This window comes from Physeter macrocephalus, chromosome 18 (genome assembly GCF_002837175.3).
Source record: "Physeter macrocephalus isolate SW-GA chromosome 18, ASM283717v5, whole genome shotgun sequence".
Lineage (NCBI taxonomy): Eukaryota > Metazoa > Chordata > Mammalia > Artiodactyla > Physeteridae > Physeter > Physeter macrocephalus.
In genome coordinates, this window is record NC_041231.1 from 83,393,515 (window position 1) to 83,413,121 (window position 19,607).

At 43.7% G+C, this 19,607-nt stretch overlaps 1 protein-coding gene across 1 annotated transcript in view; it reads right to left on the minus strand.

Moving 5' to 3' along the window:
* PKHD1 (PKHD1 ciliary IPT domain containing fibrocystin/polyductin) overlaps positions 1 to 19,607 on the minus strand; it is a 429,330-nt gene that overhangs the window by 380,496 nt on the left and 29,227 nt on the right. Inside the window, exons 17-26 of the mRNA XM_024121891.1 lie at positions 19,306 to 19,396; positions 18,420 to 18,562; positions 16,963 to 17,093; positions 16,029 to 16,204; positions 13,139 to 13,277; positions 10,669 to 10,796; positions 8,293 to 8,477; positions 7,273 to 7,395; positions 5,950 to 6,055; positions 4,751 to 5,023 (exon numbers count right to left, since the gene is read on the minus strand). Coding sequence (XP_023977659.1) covers positions 4,751 to 5,023; positions 5,950 to 6,055; positions 7,273 to 7,395; positions 8,293 to 8,477; positions 10,669 to 10,796; positions 13,139 to 13,277; positions 16,029 to 16,204; positions 16,963 to 17,093; positions 18,420 to 18,562; positions 19,306 to 19,396 — 1,495 coding nt within the window. The remainder of the gene's footprint in view (positions 1 to 4,750; positions 5,024 to 5,949; positions 6,056 to 7,272; positions 7,396 to 8,292; positions 8,478 to 10,668; positions 10,797 to 13,138; positions 13,278 to 16,028; positions 16,205 to 16,962; positions 17,094 to 18,419; positions 18,563 to 19,305; positions 19,397 to 19,607) is intronic.

Below are 19,607 nucleotides of genomic sequence, written 5' to 3' on the forward strand. Positions count from 1 at the left end.
GCTATTGATTCCTTCTAGTGTATTTTTCACTTCAGTTATTGTATTGTTCATCTCTGTTTGTTTGTTCTTTAATTCTTCTAGGTGTTTGTTCTTTAATTCTTCTAGGTCTTTGTTAAACATCTCTTGCATCTTCTCAATCTTTGCCTCCATTCTTTTTCCGAGGTCCTGGATCATCTTCACTATCATTATTATGAATTCTTTTTCTGAAAGATTGCCTATATCCACTTCACTTAGTTATTTTTCTGGGGTTTTATCTTGTTCCTTCATCTGGTACAAAGTCCTCTGCCTTTTCATTTTGTCTATCTTTCTGTGAATGTGGTTTTTCCTTCCAAAGGCTGCAGAATTGTAGTGCTTCTTGCTTCTGCTGTCTGCCCTCTTGTGGATGAGGCTACCTAAGAGGCTTGTGGCGTATCTTTCTAAGTTAAACTAAAGCATCAATACAATCATGATAAAAATACAAAAAAAAAGATTTTTAATTTAAATTAGACAAGCTGATTTTAAAATTCAATGAAAAATAAACAACAATAGCCAGAAAACAAAATTTCAAAAATAAGAGTGAAGGGGTCTTCTGCCAGACATTAAAATACCTTATAAAACAGCTATAATTGGGGAGATCAGGTGGCAGAGTAGGATGATGCAGAGCTCACCTCCCCCAACAAACACATCAAAATACATCTACATGTGGAGCAACTCTCACTGCAAACAACCTGGAGGCTGGCAGAAAGGTTCTTCTACAACCAAGGCTGTAAGAAAATCCTCACAGAGTTGGGTGAGAAGGGAGGAGAAGTAATCAGCTCAGGACCCACACCCCTAGCAGGGGACACAGAAGAAAAGGGGGATATCTCAGGCTCAGGGACCCTCCCTGGGGAGTGAGGGGTTTGAGCCACATATTGGGCACCCCAACCCTAGGGCTCAACACCAGGAAGATGAGTCCTGAATTGTGTCCCCCTCAAAATTCATATGTTGTAGTCCTGGCCACTTGTACCTCAGAATGTGACCTTATTTGGGAATAGGGTCATTACAGATGTAGTTAGCTAAGACAAGGTCATATTGGAGTAGGGTGGATCCTTAATTCAATATGACTAGTGTCCTTATAATAAGGGAAAATTGGGGCTTATAAAAGACACAGGGAGAACACCATGTGAAGATAATGGCAGAGATCAGGGTGATGCTTTTACAACCCAAGGAATGCCAGAGATTGCCAGCAGACTACCAGAATCTTGGGGAGAGGCATGAAACAAATTCTTTCTCACAGGTTGTTGCAGAAGGAATCACCTCCACTGACATCTTGATACCAGACTTATAGCCTCCAGAACTGTGAGGCAATAAATTTCTGTTATTTAAGCCATCTAGTTTGCGGTACCTCGTTAAGCAGCCCTAGAAAACTAATACAGACCCCCAACTCACGCTATATACGAAAATTAACTAAAAATGAATTATACAACTAAATGCAAGAGCTAAAGCTATAAAACTCTTAGAAGAAAATATAGGCATAAATCTTGTGACATTGGATTAGGCAATCGTTTCTTAGATAGGACACCAAGGCACAAGCAACAACAATAAAATGATAAATATATATTTCTAAGAGATACTGCCCTAGTCCAACCCAACACTATCTCTCCCCTGGATGGCTTCAGTAGCCTCCATCCTTGCCTCCCTACAGGATATCCTCACACAGCAGCCTAAGTCAGATCATGTTGCTTTTGCACTTAAAATTTTCCAATGGCACCTGTCTCACTCAGAATTAAAGCCAACATCCTTTCAGACTTCCCTGGCAGTCCAGTGGTTAGGGCTCCGAGCTTCCACTGCAGGGGGCGCAGGTTGAATACCTGGTCAGGGAGCTAAGATCCCACATGCCACACAGCATGGCCAAAAACAACAACAACAAAAACAACAACAACAACAAAACCCCAACATCCTTTCATGGCCTCTAAAGCCATATGATCTGCTCCCAGTCATCTCCTACCACCCCCCTCACTCAATTTATTCCAGCCACAGCAACCTCCTTGGCTGGAACAAGCTGAGCTCATTCTGACCTAAGATTTTATCATTTGGTGTTCCCTCTGCCTAGAATCTCCTCCAAGATTTCCCCAGGACTCATTCCTTCATTTCCTCCCTGTCTCCATCCTCCAGTGACATCCTTGTCATTTCTCCAATGCCAGTGACCATCCTATCACAACCACCACTCCCTCTGTCACTATTCCCCTGCTAGATTTTTCTCTTACACACATACCTCCAGGAGAGCACGGACTTTGTTTCAATTTATTGTATCCTCAACATTCATAGTGACTGGCACATAGTAAGAGCTAAATAAATTGTTGTCATCATTATTGTTGATAATAATTAAAAGTTGGAGAGGCAGTGACAATGCCATTCCCATTTGAAAGCTGAAGTGCCTCACAAGGGTCCACACCTTAGGACCTAACACACAGAAATGAACCAATATTTTTTTTAAAAATCCTTTTAATGGCACTTGGCATAAGGGCAAGTGGTGATTTGGAATATTACTGATCACATTATTACATGTATTCATTACATACTCAACTGTTCTGTAAATTCCTTGTTGGTAGGACTCAGCCTGGCTCTTTAAATCCCCAATAGCGGTGTTGCTCAAACTGCCCTATTCATAGAAATTGCCTGAGGATCCTGTGAACATGCAGATTGATTAGGAGGTGAGAGATGGGGCCTGAGACTGCATTTCTAACAAGCTCCCAGATGATGGAGATACTGCTGGTCCAGAACCACACTTTGAGAACCAAGGTCTTCAGCACCTGGCACAGGGCTTTCCACAGGGTGGCTTGGTCAATGTTGAGTGACGGATGGATGGATGGATGGATGGATGGATGGATGGACGGACTGATACTGGTTGGTACTAGGTAGGTGGCAGGGTGGAGGAAGTGTTCAGAGGGAAAGTTTAAATCCAGTAATAAAGAAAGTAGCAGCTAGAATCTCTCTCTCCTTCCCTTTCCCTCGGTCTTACCAGAGATTAATTGGGACCCACCCAACATTATCCCTTCTCTGAGTTTTCCATCTTTCACTAAAATACAGAGGGGGTGGTGTACAGTCCTCCTAGACAAACACTTCACCATGTATTGTTGGTACAGCATACCCTGACAGGGTAACCAACTCAACTCAGTTTGCCTGGGACTTTCCAAGTTTTAGCACTTAGAGTTCCACGTCCCAATGTTAACACTGAAAGTCTTGCATCCTGGGAAACCCCTCAGTCCCAGGAAACTGGGACAGTTGGCCAGTCTGCCTGCGTGAGTCACTGTGTAGAGGACAAAGCTGATTGAGTCACCTGTCTGCCCTGGAGGTACCTGCAGTCCAGTGGGGGAGTCGAGTGGGGAAGGATGGTGTGGCCTGAACTGCAAAGGTTACTTTATAGGAAGATCAAAGCCACTTATACATCTGGTGGGAAGACTCAAACCAATAATTATTGGGTTAATATAGAGTGTGATCTTTCACTCTGAGCACCACAGACCATCTGGCTCCCTCCTTAAATCACTGAGAAATAAGGGCAAGCTTGTTCGGTTTTATGTGCAGAGAAGAAAAAAGCAGGCCTCTTGATTTACTCTATAAGGCCAAGTAAATTCAGAAATCAACTGTTCCTTTGAACAATGAATCTGTAGCCAGGAAACACTACTTTAATAAGTGTTCTAAGCCATGAATCTTTGGCCAACAGAATAAACAATGACAAAAATCCAAGGCATTAAGGAAAAATGTTTATGCTCTAAAAATCATATATTAACATATAAAGCATGAGTGTTCCTGAAATTCTTGCAGTCTGGCTAGGTTGTTTTAAACAGGTTGTGTCCCTCAGAAAGCCTGGGGAGATCCTTGGTTGCCATGGCACTAAGACCCAATGCACGGGGCTGATGCTGGCAAGCCCCGCTGACCTCTCCATACCCCACTACTCAAATGGTAGTTGGCTTTGCCTGCTAGCCAAGTATCCAAGTGTACGTCATTTTACAGACATTTGTGAAACACCCACTAAGTTTCTAGCGGGCCAGGCCTGTACTTCACATTTGCAAATGTTTTTAATTTTCCAGGGACTTTCCCACCTGTTGGCTCATTTTAATCTCACTCAAAACTAAGAGGTCTAAGCATTGTTCAGCCCATTGCATGGGTAAGACAGCATGGTGAGGTAGAAGCAGCAGGAGCCTTGGCATCCCACAATCCTGGTTTGCATCCTAGCTCCACCTCTTTCCATCAGGAAGCCTTGGGCAAGTCACTCTTCTCTTAGAAATACTATTATCTCATCTGAAAAAATGTGGATAATAATTCCATCTTTCCAGCAGCTGTAAGCATTTAGGGTGTGCGACTACCTAGAAGAGGTACTCAGTAAACGATCCTGTGCCCATCCTCATCACTGTTAGGAAACTAAGTCCCACAGAAGTATCTGAAACTTCTATGGTCACACTTCTGACTTTGGCAGGCTGAAAACCCAGGCACATGTCCTAACTCCCCCTCCTAGTGTCATTTCCATTTGATCAGATTGTCCCAATGACTTAATGATTGACCCAGTGATACGTGACACCATCAGCCAAACTATGGTCCTGTATGTGGCAAGTGAGTTCATTTAAGGGCTCAAATGTCTATTACTCATTGGAAGAAATGCTGATGGCAGAAAACAGAAAGCTGTGAATCACAGTGGCTACAGAATTTATTACACGGCAGGACTAGATTCCTGCAGATTGGCAGGAATGCTAGCTTCAGAGGGTCAGATGCAATGCAGGTGTCCCCGAATTACCAATGTCTGCAGCTCTGGAAGGCTCCACAGCATCCAGTCTGGGCTCCACGTTTAGGAAGAGGCCTCCTCCACTGGCATTGATGGCAAGACCAGAGGGTCTCACCAACATTGAAATCTGATGCACTCCAACGGGCAGCAGGCCTGTCTGACACACCACATTCGTTTGGTTTGAGAAAATAACTTTGCAACTTGTTTTGTTCACTGTAACCTGCAAGGCCTCGGAGTCATCGGAGAAACTATTTCCAGTAATATAGACCAGTAGGTCAATGTCATCTTAAAAGAAGAAAGAAATTAAAAGAAAGAAATCATTTCTCAGTGATATCACTCCATTTACAAGAACTCCATCAAATATTCATTCCCTCTCACCTTCCTCTCCCAAAATTCAAGGAATTAAATGCTGACTCATGTATTGGAATCTATATTGATTTTAATAGCTTAGATCCCTCATCTTAAATTTTCTCAAACTAGTCATGAGAAATCACTAGTCAACAAAAAATGGGGAAAAAAATAAAAATAAAGAATATTTCAAAACAAGGGACAAAAAGAATACAACATTTTAAGTCATCAAAAATCCACCATTTCGGGACTTCCCTGGCAGTCCAGTGGTTAAGACTCTGCACTTCCACTGCAGGAGGCGTGGGTTCGAACCCTGGTTGGGGAACTAAGACCCCACATGCCACACGATGCAGCCAAGAAATTAAAAAAAAAAAAAAATCCACCATTTCAAATCATAACTATTTCATTTAGATTGGCTAAAAAATTCACCTTCTGCTGCATCACTCAACATCCATCCCATGAACGGACACACCTTCTACCCACACATCACCAGGTACACGGCCTCCAACAAGTCACTCTCAGTCTAAAGTTCATGCACAAAAACAGACCCACAGACATAGAAGACAAACTTATGGTTATCAAAGGGGAAAGGTGTGGGGGAGGGATAAATTAGGAGGTTGGGATTAACATATACACGCTACTATATATAAAACAGATAACCAGCAAGGACCTAACGTATAGCACAGAGAGCTATACTCAATATTTGTAATAACCTATAAGGGAAAAGAATCTGAAAAAGCATATATATATATATAACCGAATCACTGTATTGAAACTAACATGACATTGTAAATCAATTATACTTCAATAAAAAAATAAAAAATAAAGTTCACGCCCATCTCAATGCCAAGTGCACATCATACCAAGGGCATACCACACAGAGTGGACCCGGGGAGTTGACCCTTCAAGGTATTGGAAGGAACAGGAACCTGAACAATGAGCTGGTATGTCGTTCACTCGCACAACCACCTGGAAAAGACAAAAGCATTAAAAGCAAACGTATATGTCTCATATGCTCAAGGGTATTAATAAAGTACTTGTGAAGTTTGCCCAAATTAAAATGTGTTAATGATTCACTTGTTCTCTTTTTTTTCCTTCTATTTTCCAGTAATAGACCCTAAATTGTAAAGCATGACTCCAAACATGTTAGGTTTTTTTAAAACGATGGTAAATATGCGGAAGCCTAACATGTTTGCAATTAAATATGTTCAATCTGGAGTAAATTCCCTCTCTGTCACAGAGAAGTAAATTCAAACTGAGTAAGAACTTTTTATCACTTTATATTTTCAACTGAGTACCTACTTCCTGTGAAAAGCCCTGTCTTTGCTGGTAAATACCAGTGAAGTAGGCACCTCTGTTCTACCATTGCTACATGGATGTATAACTGAAGATCAGAGTGTATTTGGACATTTGGCTTGGGGTCTTTTTTATCCTAGAATGGGAGGTCCCCAAGAATAAATTATATGTCTTTTCCTCTCACTGGGACTAAGGTTAATCTAATAGAACTCTACAATACTTGGAGATAAGAAAGGTGAAAAAGATTGAACTCTGATTCTCTACATATAAAATAAGGATTAAAAGCACAAACACTATATTTATGATAGTGTTTGCTTATAAGGGAAGGGGTACTGGGATGGCATGAAGGCACAGGTGATAAGAAACTCTTCATCTGTAATGTTTCACGTTATTCATAAAGACCAAAAATAAAATAAAATAAATACATCAAATGTTGGCAATTGTTAATCCTCGTTTGGGTACCCAGGTGTTGGTTATATTATTCTTTATAGTTTTTGCATTTCAAAATTGTCTCTAATTAAAAGCAGATGACTTATAACAAGAGTATGGGCAGATGGGAAATAGCAAAGGACATTTTAAAGGGTTGACTTAGCTCATTTACTTTCCAAGGCCACTGTGTGGAGGTACAAATCATATGTAGCTAGAGAGGTTCTCTATTTTTGGTACCATAGTTGCATCAATAATTATAATAACAGGATGTTGTATTTACAAAGCACTTATATTTTCAGCGTACTCTCCATACCCTGTGCAGGTAGAGAAGCACAGCCACAACTGTCTCTGTTTTGCGAATTAGAAAGCTGACCCTTAGGATTGGTCCACATTACAAATCAGGACGGGCTGCAGTAGACCTGAAACTAGTACTTCACTTTGGGTGGCCCATCCGCTCTCACCTGAGTGTACTGGTTGGCAGTGACCAACATGTCTCCAAATATGGGTCCAAGGAAGACTCCACCATCATATACCACACGAGTGGTTACAGCAGGGTTCACTCCCGTTAGGTTTTCATCAGATACCTAAGATGGTTACAGTTCTGGTGAATTCTGCCATGGAATGAAGTCTAATCTTGCTTAAAACAAATAACAAAGGGTGTTTTCACATTCTGTTTAAGATAATCAGATAGCTAGAAAGTGAAAATGGAGAGACAGGGGCTTGAAATCTAGTAACCTAATAGTAAGTGATGGTTAATGAAAGCCCCAGTAGACTAGAAGAATATTTATATGCAAGTAGAGTTACCCAAAAAAATGCACACTATACTGATCTTCTAAGTCTTGAGATATTTTGTTTCCATGTGCTTTTCTATTTTACAAGTTTTCAATCCAAAATATTAAAATAAAATGTCAGGAAACAAGTGCCATGAGATGACTCCTGTCCTTCCTCCATCTCCACCCAAGGATTTTGTTTGAAAACCAGATGACCCGCAATACCAAATAACAAGAATAAAATTTCATCTTGGGTTTCACTTCGTAAAACCAAACTCTAGATGATCGTTAGATTATTTTTTAAAACCCTAAATATGCAAGAGCATCTGGTTTTGTCATTATCCAAAGACAGCAAATCCTTTCCTAAACTTCCTTCTGCTGTGCCATCTGCCTCATGATAATCTAAGTCAATCACATCTGCTTAAATTATCCAATAACAGATGTAGAATTATTGCATGGTGGACACTGACCAACAACTTCTCTACCTACATCAAGTTAGAAAAGGTGATGTTGGGTTTAAAATGCTTTATCAGGAATATGAGATATAAAATACGTCTTGAAAACTTTCACAAAGATCATTGAACCCCTTTATTTGAATATTCCAACAAAATTCACAAATCATGAGTTTTCATTCATATAATTCTGATTTTCTTTTCACAAAATTGCTCCAGAGCACCAAATCCACAAAACCAAAAGGGATACCATACATACCCTTATAAAGCTGGGCAAGTCCCCAACCTGGTTGGACCAGGAGAGAGTCCACACATGTTCATGGCAAGACTTTAGATCCTCTGTCACAATGAAGTCACTGACATTAAGGTACCTAGATGTGAAGTCATCAGCGTTGGTTTGTAAGAGCTTTTGGAGGTGACTAGCTGAGATGTGCACAGGGACAGCTGTGGGAGAAGGTCATGATATAAAAAGTACAGGACACTAATTAGTCCACCTTGCAGCACCTCATCATCAAGACAGCAGAGAATACACATCAGAATGCCTACTACACATGCAGAGACCATCAAGTTCAAGAAAATCCTCAGTCCAGTTAAGCCATTTTTAGGGCAAATATTAGGTGCTCACTTTTTATATCATGGTCCCTTTAATCAGCATCACATCCCTCAAGCAGAGAACACAATCACATCAGACAAACCTATCTCAACTGTCAACTCAAAATGTAAATTCCAGACACCCTGGTAATCCCTGAAAGTCTAATTAAATATTGGGTTTTCCCCAGAAAAATTTAGCTGGCCCTGTGAACAGGGAAAAGTTGGCCGGCCACCTTGCACAAGGATTAGGGAAGGCACAAAGCAGCTGACACCCATAAAAACTTAGCCAACCAAGCTGAGGAATGTTGGCACTGAACTTCGGTTTCTCCATTACAATTCCCTTGAAGCCCAACCACCTGCTTCCCCATCTCACATCCCCGTAGAGAAATAACAGCACTTTGGGCTTAAGCCTTGCTGTGTTTGAACGCTGTTTCATGCTTTACCGAAAGTTTCCATTTCCTTAGGTACTCCCAACATCTCTGCGAGGCGGGTCATCTAAATATCCTAACACCTCCTTGAGAGATGAAGAAAATGAAACCCAGTGTGATTCAGAAGCTTGTCAACCAAGTGAGAGGGGTTTAGAGTAAAACCCAGGTTGCCTTCTACCTACTCAAGAGCTTTCCTTTTGAATCCCACACTGCCCTGGAATGTTAGTGAAATACCACTGTATTTCCAAAATGCAAACAAAATTCTCATCTCTTTTAAAAAGATTTTATACGTCATTTGGGGGCCATTTCAAATGGCCAGGTGAAGGCTGGCTTTCCCCCCAGTTGTTCTACAGGCAGTGATGTGAGGAGTATCAGCAACAGGATATGACAGCAGGAAAATTCTCTCTATAGACAGGCTGCAGCTTTCTCATTTGTGAGAAGGGAAACAGCACAGTAATGGGCTTCATAGAGCCAGGGCTCTGATGCACTTATTCACCCACTTATCAGACTCCAATAGCCCAGGGGCCATCAACTTTTCCTAATTTTCCCTACTAGAGTAAAAACTCCATTCCTCCAGCCAAGAAGATTCTTTGCAAGTCCAGCATCTTTCTGCTTGAGAGGGCAGAAGGCTCCTGGACCATGTGCCAATTTTTATACGGCCATTCTTGAGTTCTCCTGAGCCTCCTTTCTGATTCCCCTATGTTTTTACCAAATAAATAACATATTATAATCACGTCTAATCCTGTCCTTTGTGAGATGTGTATGTACTTGAAGATTTAGAAACTGTTCTACCCTCATCGCAGCTGAAAGCTCTTTCTACATGTGTTATGATTCCTAAAATCCTCAATATCATGTGGTGTCACTGTGGAGTTTAATTTGGAAGGGCCGTGGCTACCGTGGATTTTGGCCTAGGAAACTCTAGAGAGAAGAGGACCGAACTGAGAAGCAAAGACTCAAGTTCACACCTGGACCCTGCCATCAACTATTTTTATGAGCTTTGGGCAAGCCTGAGTATAGTGGGCTGAATGGTGGCCCTCAAAAAGATATGTCAGTGCCCTGATCCCAGGAAACTCTGAACATTTCTTTATAAAGCAAAAGATGTGGTTAAGGATCTTGAGAAGAGGAGTTCATCCTGGATTATCCAGGTGGGCCCTAAACGCACTCATACACAGAAGAGGAAGAGACAGTGTGACCAGGGAGGCAGGGGCTGGAGTGATGTGCCCGCAGCCAAGGGATGCTGGCAGCCACCAGATGCTGCGAGAGGCAGGAAACAGATCCTCCCCTAGAGCCTGAGGAGGGAGAGTGTCCCTGACAACAACTTGACTGTGGACTCTGACCTCCAGAACTGGAAGAGAATAAATTTCTGTCGTTTTAAGCCACCAAGGTTGTATAATTTGCTATGACAGCCCCAGGAAGCTAATCCACTCAGTTTCCACATCTACAAAACTGAAAGATTGGGATCATATTAACAATGATATGTTGTTGTTATTGTCCAGATCTTTAACTTTAAGAAGGTCATTCTCAGACACTGGAAAACAAAATAACTTTAAGACTGTCACCCTGCCTGGCAGGATGTTGTAAAACGAGAAACACTGCACTCCCAATGGCCCCTTTACCAGGAATGACTGTGTTAGAAAGCTGGATGCGAAAGTGTCCTCCTAAAGGTGGACTTGTCCCCTGTAGTCTCTGTGTTGTCACCTGGACCGACCCGGACCCTTCTTCTACTCCTCCAGTGGGCACAGAGCTGTGACACATCAGAAGCAAAGCATTAACCATGGGGACCCTCCAGCAGCTGCTCCAGAGAGAACACAGCTCCAGCTCAAAGACCAGCCGTCTCCCATGTTTCCAGACCATGAGCTCAGGCTCCCAAATACTGGGCACCCCTCTCCCATCACAGCAGAGGAAATGTAATGTAAATACGAGGAGGGTTCTTTAGGGCATTCCACAGTTCCCCTCTATTGATCCTGGAAGCACAGGGACGCAGAGCAAAGAGTGATGACTCCGGTCTCCACAGCTCTGGTCGGGACGCAGAGTGGAAGGAAAACCCAGTGTTCTCTAACCGCATTTGCACAGTCAGATGAAAACTTGGGCCCTAGTCCACAGATCCTCTACACTCAGTATCCCCAGCAGAAACAGACCACTCCATCTAGTGGAGTCCTTATCCAGCACCTGTAATGCAAACACGCTGCCTGACTAATCCTGCTTTTAATACAATAAATAGGTCAAATAAACCATGACACACCATGAGATAGAATACTATTCAGCCATTAAAAACCATATCTAGGGCTTCCCTGGTGGCGCAGTGGTTGAGAGTCCACCTGCCGATGCAGGGGACGCGGGTTCGTGCCCCGGTCCGGGAAGATCCCACATGCCGCGGAGCGGCTGGGCCCGTGAGCCATGGCCACTGAGCCTGCGCGTCCGGAGCCTGTGCTCCACGATGGGAGAGGCCACAGCAGTGAGAGGCCCGCGTACCACAAAAAAACAAAAAAAAAAACAAAAAAAAAACATATCTAGAAGCAGGCTTAATGAAATGGGGAAATATTCTATTTATACCAGTAGGTGAAAAGGGCATGTTACAAATATAGTATCTTATGTGTGGTCCTGATCTGAGATTTAAAAAGTAAACATATACATGTATATATGCATGCAAAAACTGCTTGGGGAAAAGCTGTTAGAATATGGATCCAATGCATTAACAGAAGTTATCTTTGAGCAGAGGGATTCTGAGTGCTTTGTAACTTTTTCTAAGTGTTTTTCTGTATTTTCCTAATTTTCAACAACAAACATGTGTGATTTCAATCAGTAATATTATTTAAGTGCTACATAGTGATGTGCATACTTAAACCATACAGAAATAGACTGATACTATCTGTTTTGGGGGCCACTCTGAAGGTTGTCCTGACTTGCTCAGGCTGGAGGCTTCCAGAAGGAACTAAGGGACTTGAGGAAAACTCAGAAAGGGAGGTTGTGGGACTTCCCTGGCGGTCCAGTGGTTAGGACTCTGCGCTTCCACAGTAGGGGGCACGGGTTTGATCCCTGGTCAGGGAACTAAGATCCCGAATGCCATGCGGCCAAAAAAAAAAAGAAAAAAAAAAGGAGGTTGTGAGGACCCCTCTAAGTGTGGACCTAAATTACACTCCATCATTTCAGAGTTAAAAACTACATAATTCAGTAGGTTTGGAGCACAGGACCACGGGCTGGCTAATCTGACAGCTCCCTCTCCACCATTGAAGCTCTCTCCCTCCTTCATTCTTTTGATGATTTCTGTGTCTGTCCTGCCCAGAGTCCCATGAAACTCTAAGTCAAGGAAAATGGAGCACAGATTCAAGGTTTCTTTGCCTACTTTTCACACACTGTCCAAAGCATAGTATAAGGAGAACTCATTTCGAAACACGTTAGAAAGAGATGGGAGGAAAAAAGAAATTTTAAAGACAGGGCATCTCAATTCTTCCCATCCTACTTGGATTTTAGTGAATTTAAAAGAACAAATTACAGCATACATGTGTTCCAAGTGCTTGGAGGAGACTGATTCTTAGTTACTGCTTTGTAAACTGTGGCCAGAGGTTTGATTATTGAAGAACCAATGCTCTAGTGCCATCTGGTGGTGAGCTCTTAGAACTGGCTGGTTTTGTTCCTTTGACTATTTCCTTTGGCCTCAAATGATTCCAATAAGATTAATATATGGGGAATGGAAGGAGAGGAACAAGGTTTTCCTCTCAAACAGTGGTAATGTGAACCTCTGAAAAGCATAAAAATACAACTACCTGTAAACAAATTCACTAGGAACTAGTTCTCAAAATGTAGTCCCCAGATCAATAGAATCAGCATTGCCTGGGAACTCATTAGAAATGCAAACTATCAGGTCCTGCCTCAAACCTACTGAACTATGATGGTGTGGTTAGGGGCCAGCAATTTGTGTTTTAACACAACCTCCAGGTAAGTCTGATACGGCATTCTTAAGACTGAGAACTATTGTTTTGAGCAACACGGCAGGTAGCTTTTCCTGATAAAAAGTCTCACCTCTGTGTCTTCTAAGGGCAGTTAACAATTTTAAGCAAGGATAGGTGAGCAAAGATGGTTCCCTACCTTGCAGTGATGAGCGGGAGCTCCAAGCCACACCCTGCCAACCAGGAGGTCACACTGTAGATGGGAGGGGATCCCACCACAGAGAGCAATTCCAGCAGATTCCCGCCAGGGCGAGCTGTTCCAGAGTCAGCCTGAGAAACTAGAGACCAATGATCCAATCATTATCAAGTAAATCAAGATGGAAGACCTGCTGTGTGGAAGGTCCCCGTTGGAAAGGCTGAGTTACTCACATCCCAGCATACACTTAAAGCAGAGATTCCTACCTACCTGCTGCCAGGAAGAGAAAAGGAAGAGGAAGTAGGAATTTAGTTGCGAAAGGAAAATGCAAGGTCATGGTATAAAGAGACGATGACTAATTCCACAGCAAAGTTCAATAAGCCCCAAGTCAGCCAAGCATCACTGCCTGTATCATTGGAGGTTCCCACCACGACATCGCGACACATACACACAGCTCATCTATGGCAGTGTGGACTGCCCCCTTTCCTCCTTTTCTTCCCAAAGCCTGGCAGCTCCAGGAACACAAGTTGATCCCCCTTGGGAACACTGAACACACAAAGCACATACTAGAGGTACCTGAGTTTTATCCGCAGCATGGCGTCAACATGTGTGCACAGAGAGTGCAAGCTTTAAGATGGACCAGTGTTCAAATCCTTATTTTCCACGTCTATTGGGTTACTATTTGGCTAATCACTATAACCTCTGTACGACTCTGTTTTCTCATTGATAAAGTGGGACTCATGACAGATATCAGTCTGCATGGCAGGGAGAGTTTAGTGAGATGGCAGGTTTAAATGACCAGCAAATATAGTTTAATATCCTCTTTTCCTCCTACCAGGCACCATGTAAAGGCAGCTTCTTTTCCAACTCTGTACAATCGAAGCAGTCTTTGCAGGCCCAATGCTGAGCACAACACCAGGCACAGAGTAAGGGCTCAATAAAAGTTTATTTGCTCAGCTGAGTATGGAGTCATTGAAGGTTTGGCTCTGGTGTCAACCATCTCTGGGTTCCAATCTCCCCCACATCCCAGCTGATTTGAGGCAAGACACTTAGTATCCTGTCAGCTTTGGTTTCCTCATCTATAGAGGGGGGACCATAGGACCATCTCATGGGGTTCTGAGAATTAAATGAGAAGTATTTGGTAGCTACCACTAGATGAAAAGAACTTTCATAGAGGACATTCGGTGGGAGAATATAACCAAGTGTTAAGCTGATCAGATAAATGTCAGACAATTAACTATGAATATGGAGCCCTACTGTGTAGAGTTTATGTTACCATTAAATAATACTCAGAGGAAACCTATGGCCAGCAGGATGACTGGACAGTGGGAAACAGATGGTTTTACCCGAGCCATCTCCCATCTTTCTTGTCTCTGCCTCCCTGTTCCCCTCCCACCTCACCCTTACATGGCTCCAGATACTGGAGCATTTGGTGGCAAAGCGGTGATGGCAGTGAGAAAGGATTCTGGATCCCGGGCTTTGAGGGTTTGGGAAGGATAAAGGGAAACGACGCCTATTATCCAGTCCTGAGTTTCCCAGTCCAGTCAGTGGGTTCAAGTGCATGCAGCAATGATCCCCTCAGTGCTCTGGGAATCTGGGTAGCACTTGGGGTCACCAAAGGCCCCAGCCAGTTGTCTTGGGGACCAAGACACTCAGATGGTTACCCCAGCACACCATTTGAATATTATTTTCTGTGTGTCAGAACACAAACAGAGTTTGAAATAAGCAATGACGCATTCTGACCCAGATACCCCCAAAACACTCACATCACTGAAAGAGATAAGAGATGGAATTCTGAAGAGCATCAAAGATGATGTATTTTCAGGGCTGAAAGAGAGTTCTCCTACCCCCACCCCCCACCTCCACGCTCCCCTGCCCCCAGCTCTACAACTTCCAGGCAAAAGATTAAAAAGTTGCACACTTGAAAATCAGAATGCAAATGCCTGTTCCATACTTTTCTCCTTGGAGAGAGAAAAACAGATAAGCTATGAGAAGCAGGAAAGCCGAGCCCCAGAGTCACAAGGGATTTGACAGAAAAGAGAGAGGGAACAAAATTGGAAGCCTGGAGGCCCTGCAAGCAAACCACACCATCTGTCTGGGCTTCTGTCCCCAGGAAGTGCATCACACGTGGCCTCAGGAGAACCCCTGATGAGCACCTTGTCCTTAAGACAAGCAAAGCCAGGTGAGAGCAGTGCACCCAAGAGAGGTCAAGGGACTTTGTGCAGAGAGGGGCCAGGCCTGAGCTCTGAGTGATGTGTGAGAGGAACCAGATGGGGAGAAGGAAAGACGAGGCTGTTCTCATGTGGATGCGGTGACCCTCCAACTCCCACCGAGTCTGTCCTAAGGGTTGTAAATCAGACTTGTGGCCCATTTACAAGGCCAGATACTGCTGTGTTCCTTATAGCACTTTGTATGACAGATATTAACAGATGGAGAGGTGGAGAAATCCTGCTGGCTTAACAACAGTAATGATAATAGTACTAATAATTGATTACACTTATTGAGCACTTACTAGTCAGGACCCATGATGAGTGCTTTACACTATACTTCAGTTATTCTTCATAGTAATCCAATGGGGTAGGGCCCTCATTAAGCCAATTTTATGGATGAGAAAACCAAGGCCCCTCAGCAAGAAAGTGGTAATATTGGGGTAAGATCACAGACACCCAAAGCAAGAGCATTGGAATAAATAGGGGGGGGGGAAGGAACTAGTTAGAGAGATATAGGGGCCAAGGACACAGAATTCCAACTCCATCGTCTCTCCAAGATCGAGGCAAGAAAGATGGAGAATCATATGTTCTCTCACCATTAATAGAAAAGCAGCCCCTCCAGAAAAGTTCGAAGACGGCATTTGATGGACAGGTCCATGGAGAAGAGTGGATTTGATAATCACCTGTTAGGTTTGTGTCTGCAATAATAATCTCATCCACATAGAACACGCCCATCTCCGGAGACAAAGGCTGGAGATCAATCTGATGAACCAGCACTGGGGAGTTAGCAGGAAGTGGCTGGAGTTGCACGGAGCGGTGTACACATGTCTTCCAGAGGTCGGTGCAGGAGAACTGCCAGCTGAAAACAAGCGCAGAGCAGAAACAGGCCCCTGTGAGCACTGCAGTTCTCTCTCCTGAGAGCCCCAGTTCTCTAACCTGGGCCTGAGGACCATGCAGCCAGGAGACCCAATCCATCATGGCTGCCACGGTACAAGCATCCATCCAAGATGGGCTCAGCTTGGCTGGGATGCAACACGAGTGAATCACGTTTAAGTCCACCACCCATTCATAACAATGTCAGCAGTACTTTCAAATTACAATATGATTATGTGTCTTAAGCAGATCACCTGTTAGGCTCTACTATCAGGGAAGATTAATACTCTGGACATTTCCAGACTTACTTAAGTTTAAAAACACTTACAAAACCCTTAAGAGATGTGGAAAGACAGCTGAATCAAGAAATCAGGATGCTGAATTACATTCCAGCATCTTTGTTCACTCGCTGAATGAATTTTGGTGAATAACAAATTCTCCGGGCCCCAATTTTTCTCATCTGTAATGTCAAGGAATGTTCCCTAAAATCTATTCCAAATATGGTGGTCTATGATTCTATCCCTATGAGAAATGTCAGACTCCTTCTAGGGAGTATTAGATTCGTAACAACTAACTGCTCTTAAGTCAAACTTCTTTGCCAAATAAAATGTGTTCAGAGCTGAAGTTAGTATCCAAGTCCCCAATATCAGAGACAGTTAGTACCTCCCGTGGGCCACTGTCCCCAGGAAAGCTAATCATCCCAGCTGGCAGAATTCCCACCACACCTGCCCGCAGATGAGCTACCTGTTAGGGCTGGCCCCCGCGAGACTCCAGTCACAGGTGACGTTCTTCTTAACGGTGTTTTGAAAGCCAGTTGTGAAGGACACTGTCACCGTCAGGATCGTATTCATGTGGCCTTTGTATGCAAGGCACAGCTAGAGACACCAAACAAGTCCTTCAGCTCTGTCACTAAGAAGCAGCAATTCAAGCAATGTTTACCAAGGACAATCCACTCCCTAGAACCTGCCTTGTGCTCAGAGAGACAGCCAGCCCGCTCCTGCCCTCCTGGAGCTTACCGGTCTAGCTGGAGAGACAAATAGTTTAGAGCAAATTGTTATTCATCCAACAGAGAGTTATTCAATGCCTAACACTGTGCGCGGCCATGAGGATTTTAGAGCATCTCAATTATCAATAGAAACCCCTTGTTGTGACCCAGATACCTGTGCAAGCTTGAGCGAGTTACTGTACCTCTCTGAACCTCACTCCTTAACCCTAATTCACCAGCATCCTTGGCTTCTAACTCTGAGTTAAGTAAAATTATATGGCAGGATTTTTCAACTGCGGTGCTATTGACATTTGGGACTAGATAATGCTTTTCTGTGAGGCGGACTGCCCAGTGCATTGTAGGACGTTTAGCAACATTCCTAGAACCAACCCGCTGGATGCTACAAACACTTCCCCAGTTTGGGTGACCAAAAATGTCTCCACGCACTGCCAATTCTCCCCATGGGGCAAAATCCCCACCACCCAGCGCTGGGAGCCTGTGCTGTAGAGGAAAGGCTGGAAGTCGGGCAGTGCCCTGTCCTGAACCGTTCAGTCCTGGCTCTCACTCTTCCATTCAACTAGGAAAGGACATGAAACCACTACCACGGTTCAGCCACCCCAAGAAGGTTCACTCTGGTTCCCAAACGGCAAGTAAGCTGCACTTTTTTATGAAGGACAGCAGAGCTATTGACACAAAGATATAAGGGGTATTGAAGGAATGTGTCAGTCCATCCATCAATAACAATAACTATGATAAATAATAAAAACTAACCTAAAATGAGTCCTAATCACTGCCCAAGCACTTTACTGGATTATCTCATATACTCTTCACCTAAATCCTGAAAGGCAAACCTCATTATTACCCATTTCACAGTGAGCAAACTAAAGTAAGACATGGAGGACATGCAGGGTATAGAGTCAGAATTCAAAACCAGAGTCTGACTGTAGAATCGGCGCTCATACCTGGAGAGCAAAGAAAATACTACAGTGTAGAAAAACTTCTATAGGTCTCAGCTAATAGAAAGGCATTTCCATGCAGCAACTAGCTAATGGGAGGACCAGAGGTGTCTGTTCACCCCTGAAACCTAGCATCTCAGCCCGAAAAGCCCTGAGAGGCACAGCAATCACCCTCTTGTGCTTCTCCAGGCTCAACCCCAGAGAATAATTCCAATCCCTCCCTACCCACCTCGCCTGCAAGCACGAAGGCTGCTACTTACATGTGTGTACTGATCTAGCCGGTTGCCCTTCTGGGCAGCCGGGGGTGTCAGGACAAGGTGTCGAGGCTGATGGAAGCTGAACCTCCCACAGAAGGGCTCTGTCCCACTGGTGAGGTGCCCATCAGAGCTGGAACTTTCTAGGCCTGGATGCATTTCGAACAAAATAGGAAGATGGGTGTAAATGTTAAATAGAGTTTCCCAACATGTCTGCAGGGAATGGGTTATGGATTCGCCATGACATTGACCCCTCAGCCCTTGAGCGAGCTGGGCAGGGCTCGAAGTGGTCAGCTCACCCCCCAGCTTGAAGGCTCCAGACATGAGAAACCCATTGTGTCTGCCCTACAGCATCGAAAATCTATTACCCTTTTCTATGTATACCATGACACAGAAAAACTACTGAGAAGCAAGGAGGTAAAGAGTGTTGACTGTAACTTAGTTCACCTTAGTATTTTTAAAACATACCCTCACATTTTTAGAATTTGTTAGATTACTGTCTTATGTATAATTCCTTTACTTGAGATGCAATTTGAGTTAAACAAGATTTGCACTGTTTTGCTGTTTCCCTGCAATGTCTGTTGCCCGTTTCCCACCGTACGGCATGAGACGCAGTTCCTTATTCCAGCTCCCCAGCATCCTAGGTTTCTAACTCTGCTCCACCTGACAGCTCGGGAGGGATGCCTTTTCTTTCTCTGATTCCCACACCAAACAGCTCCCTCCCAAGCACTCAGGGTCCGAATCCAGTTTCCATATTTTCATTTGACTCTTAAGAGTCACCTGGGAGAGGAAATGAAGATTGTTCCCCTTTGACAGAAAAAAAAGAAGAGAAAGAAAGAAAGAAGACAAGGAGGAAAAAGAGGGTCGGAATTTGTCAAACCAGAGATCATACCTTGTTCGAATCCCAGCCGGAGTAGGATGTTCGCTGAAACGGGTTCCAGTTTGCATTTAACTGCAAGTAACTCCTCAAGGGCTGTTTGAATCTGTTAAAAAAGAAAAACAGGGAACTCCCTGGAGGTCTAGTGGTTAGGACTCGGCACTCTCACAGCCGAGGGCCCGGGTTCGATCCCTGATGGGGGAACTAAGATCCCACAAGCCACACAGTGTGGCCAAAAAAAGAAAGAAAGAAAAACAACCAGGAGTTCCTACCATGGGCAGAAAGACCACCTTTACTTCCCCCACCTCTGCTAAGTG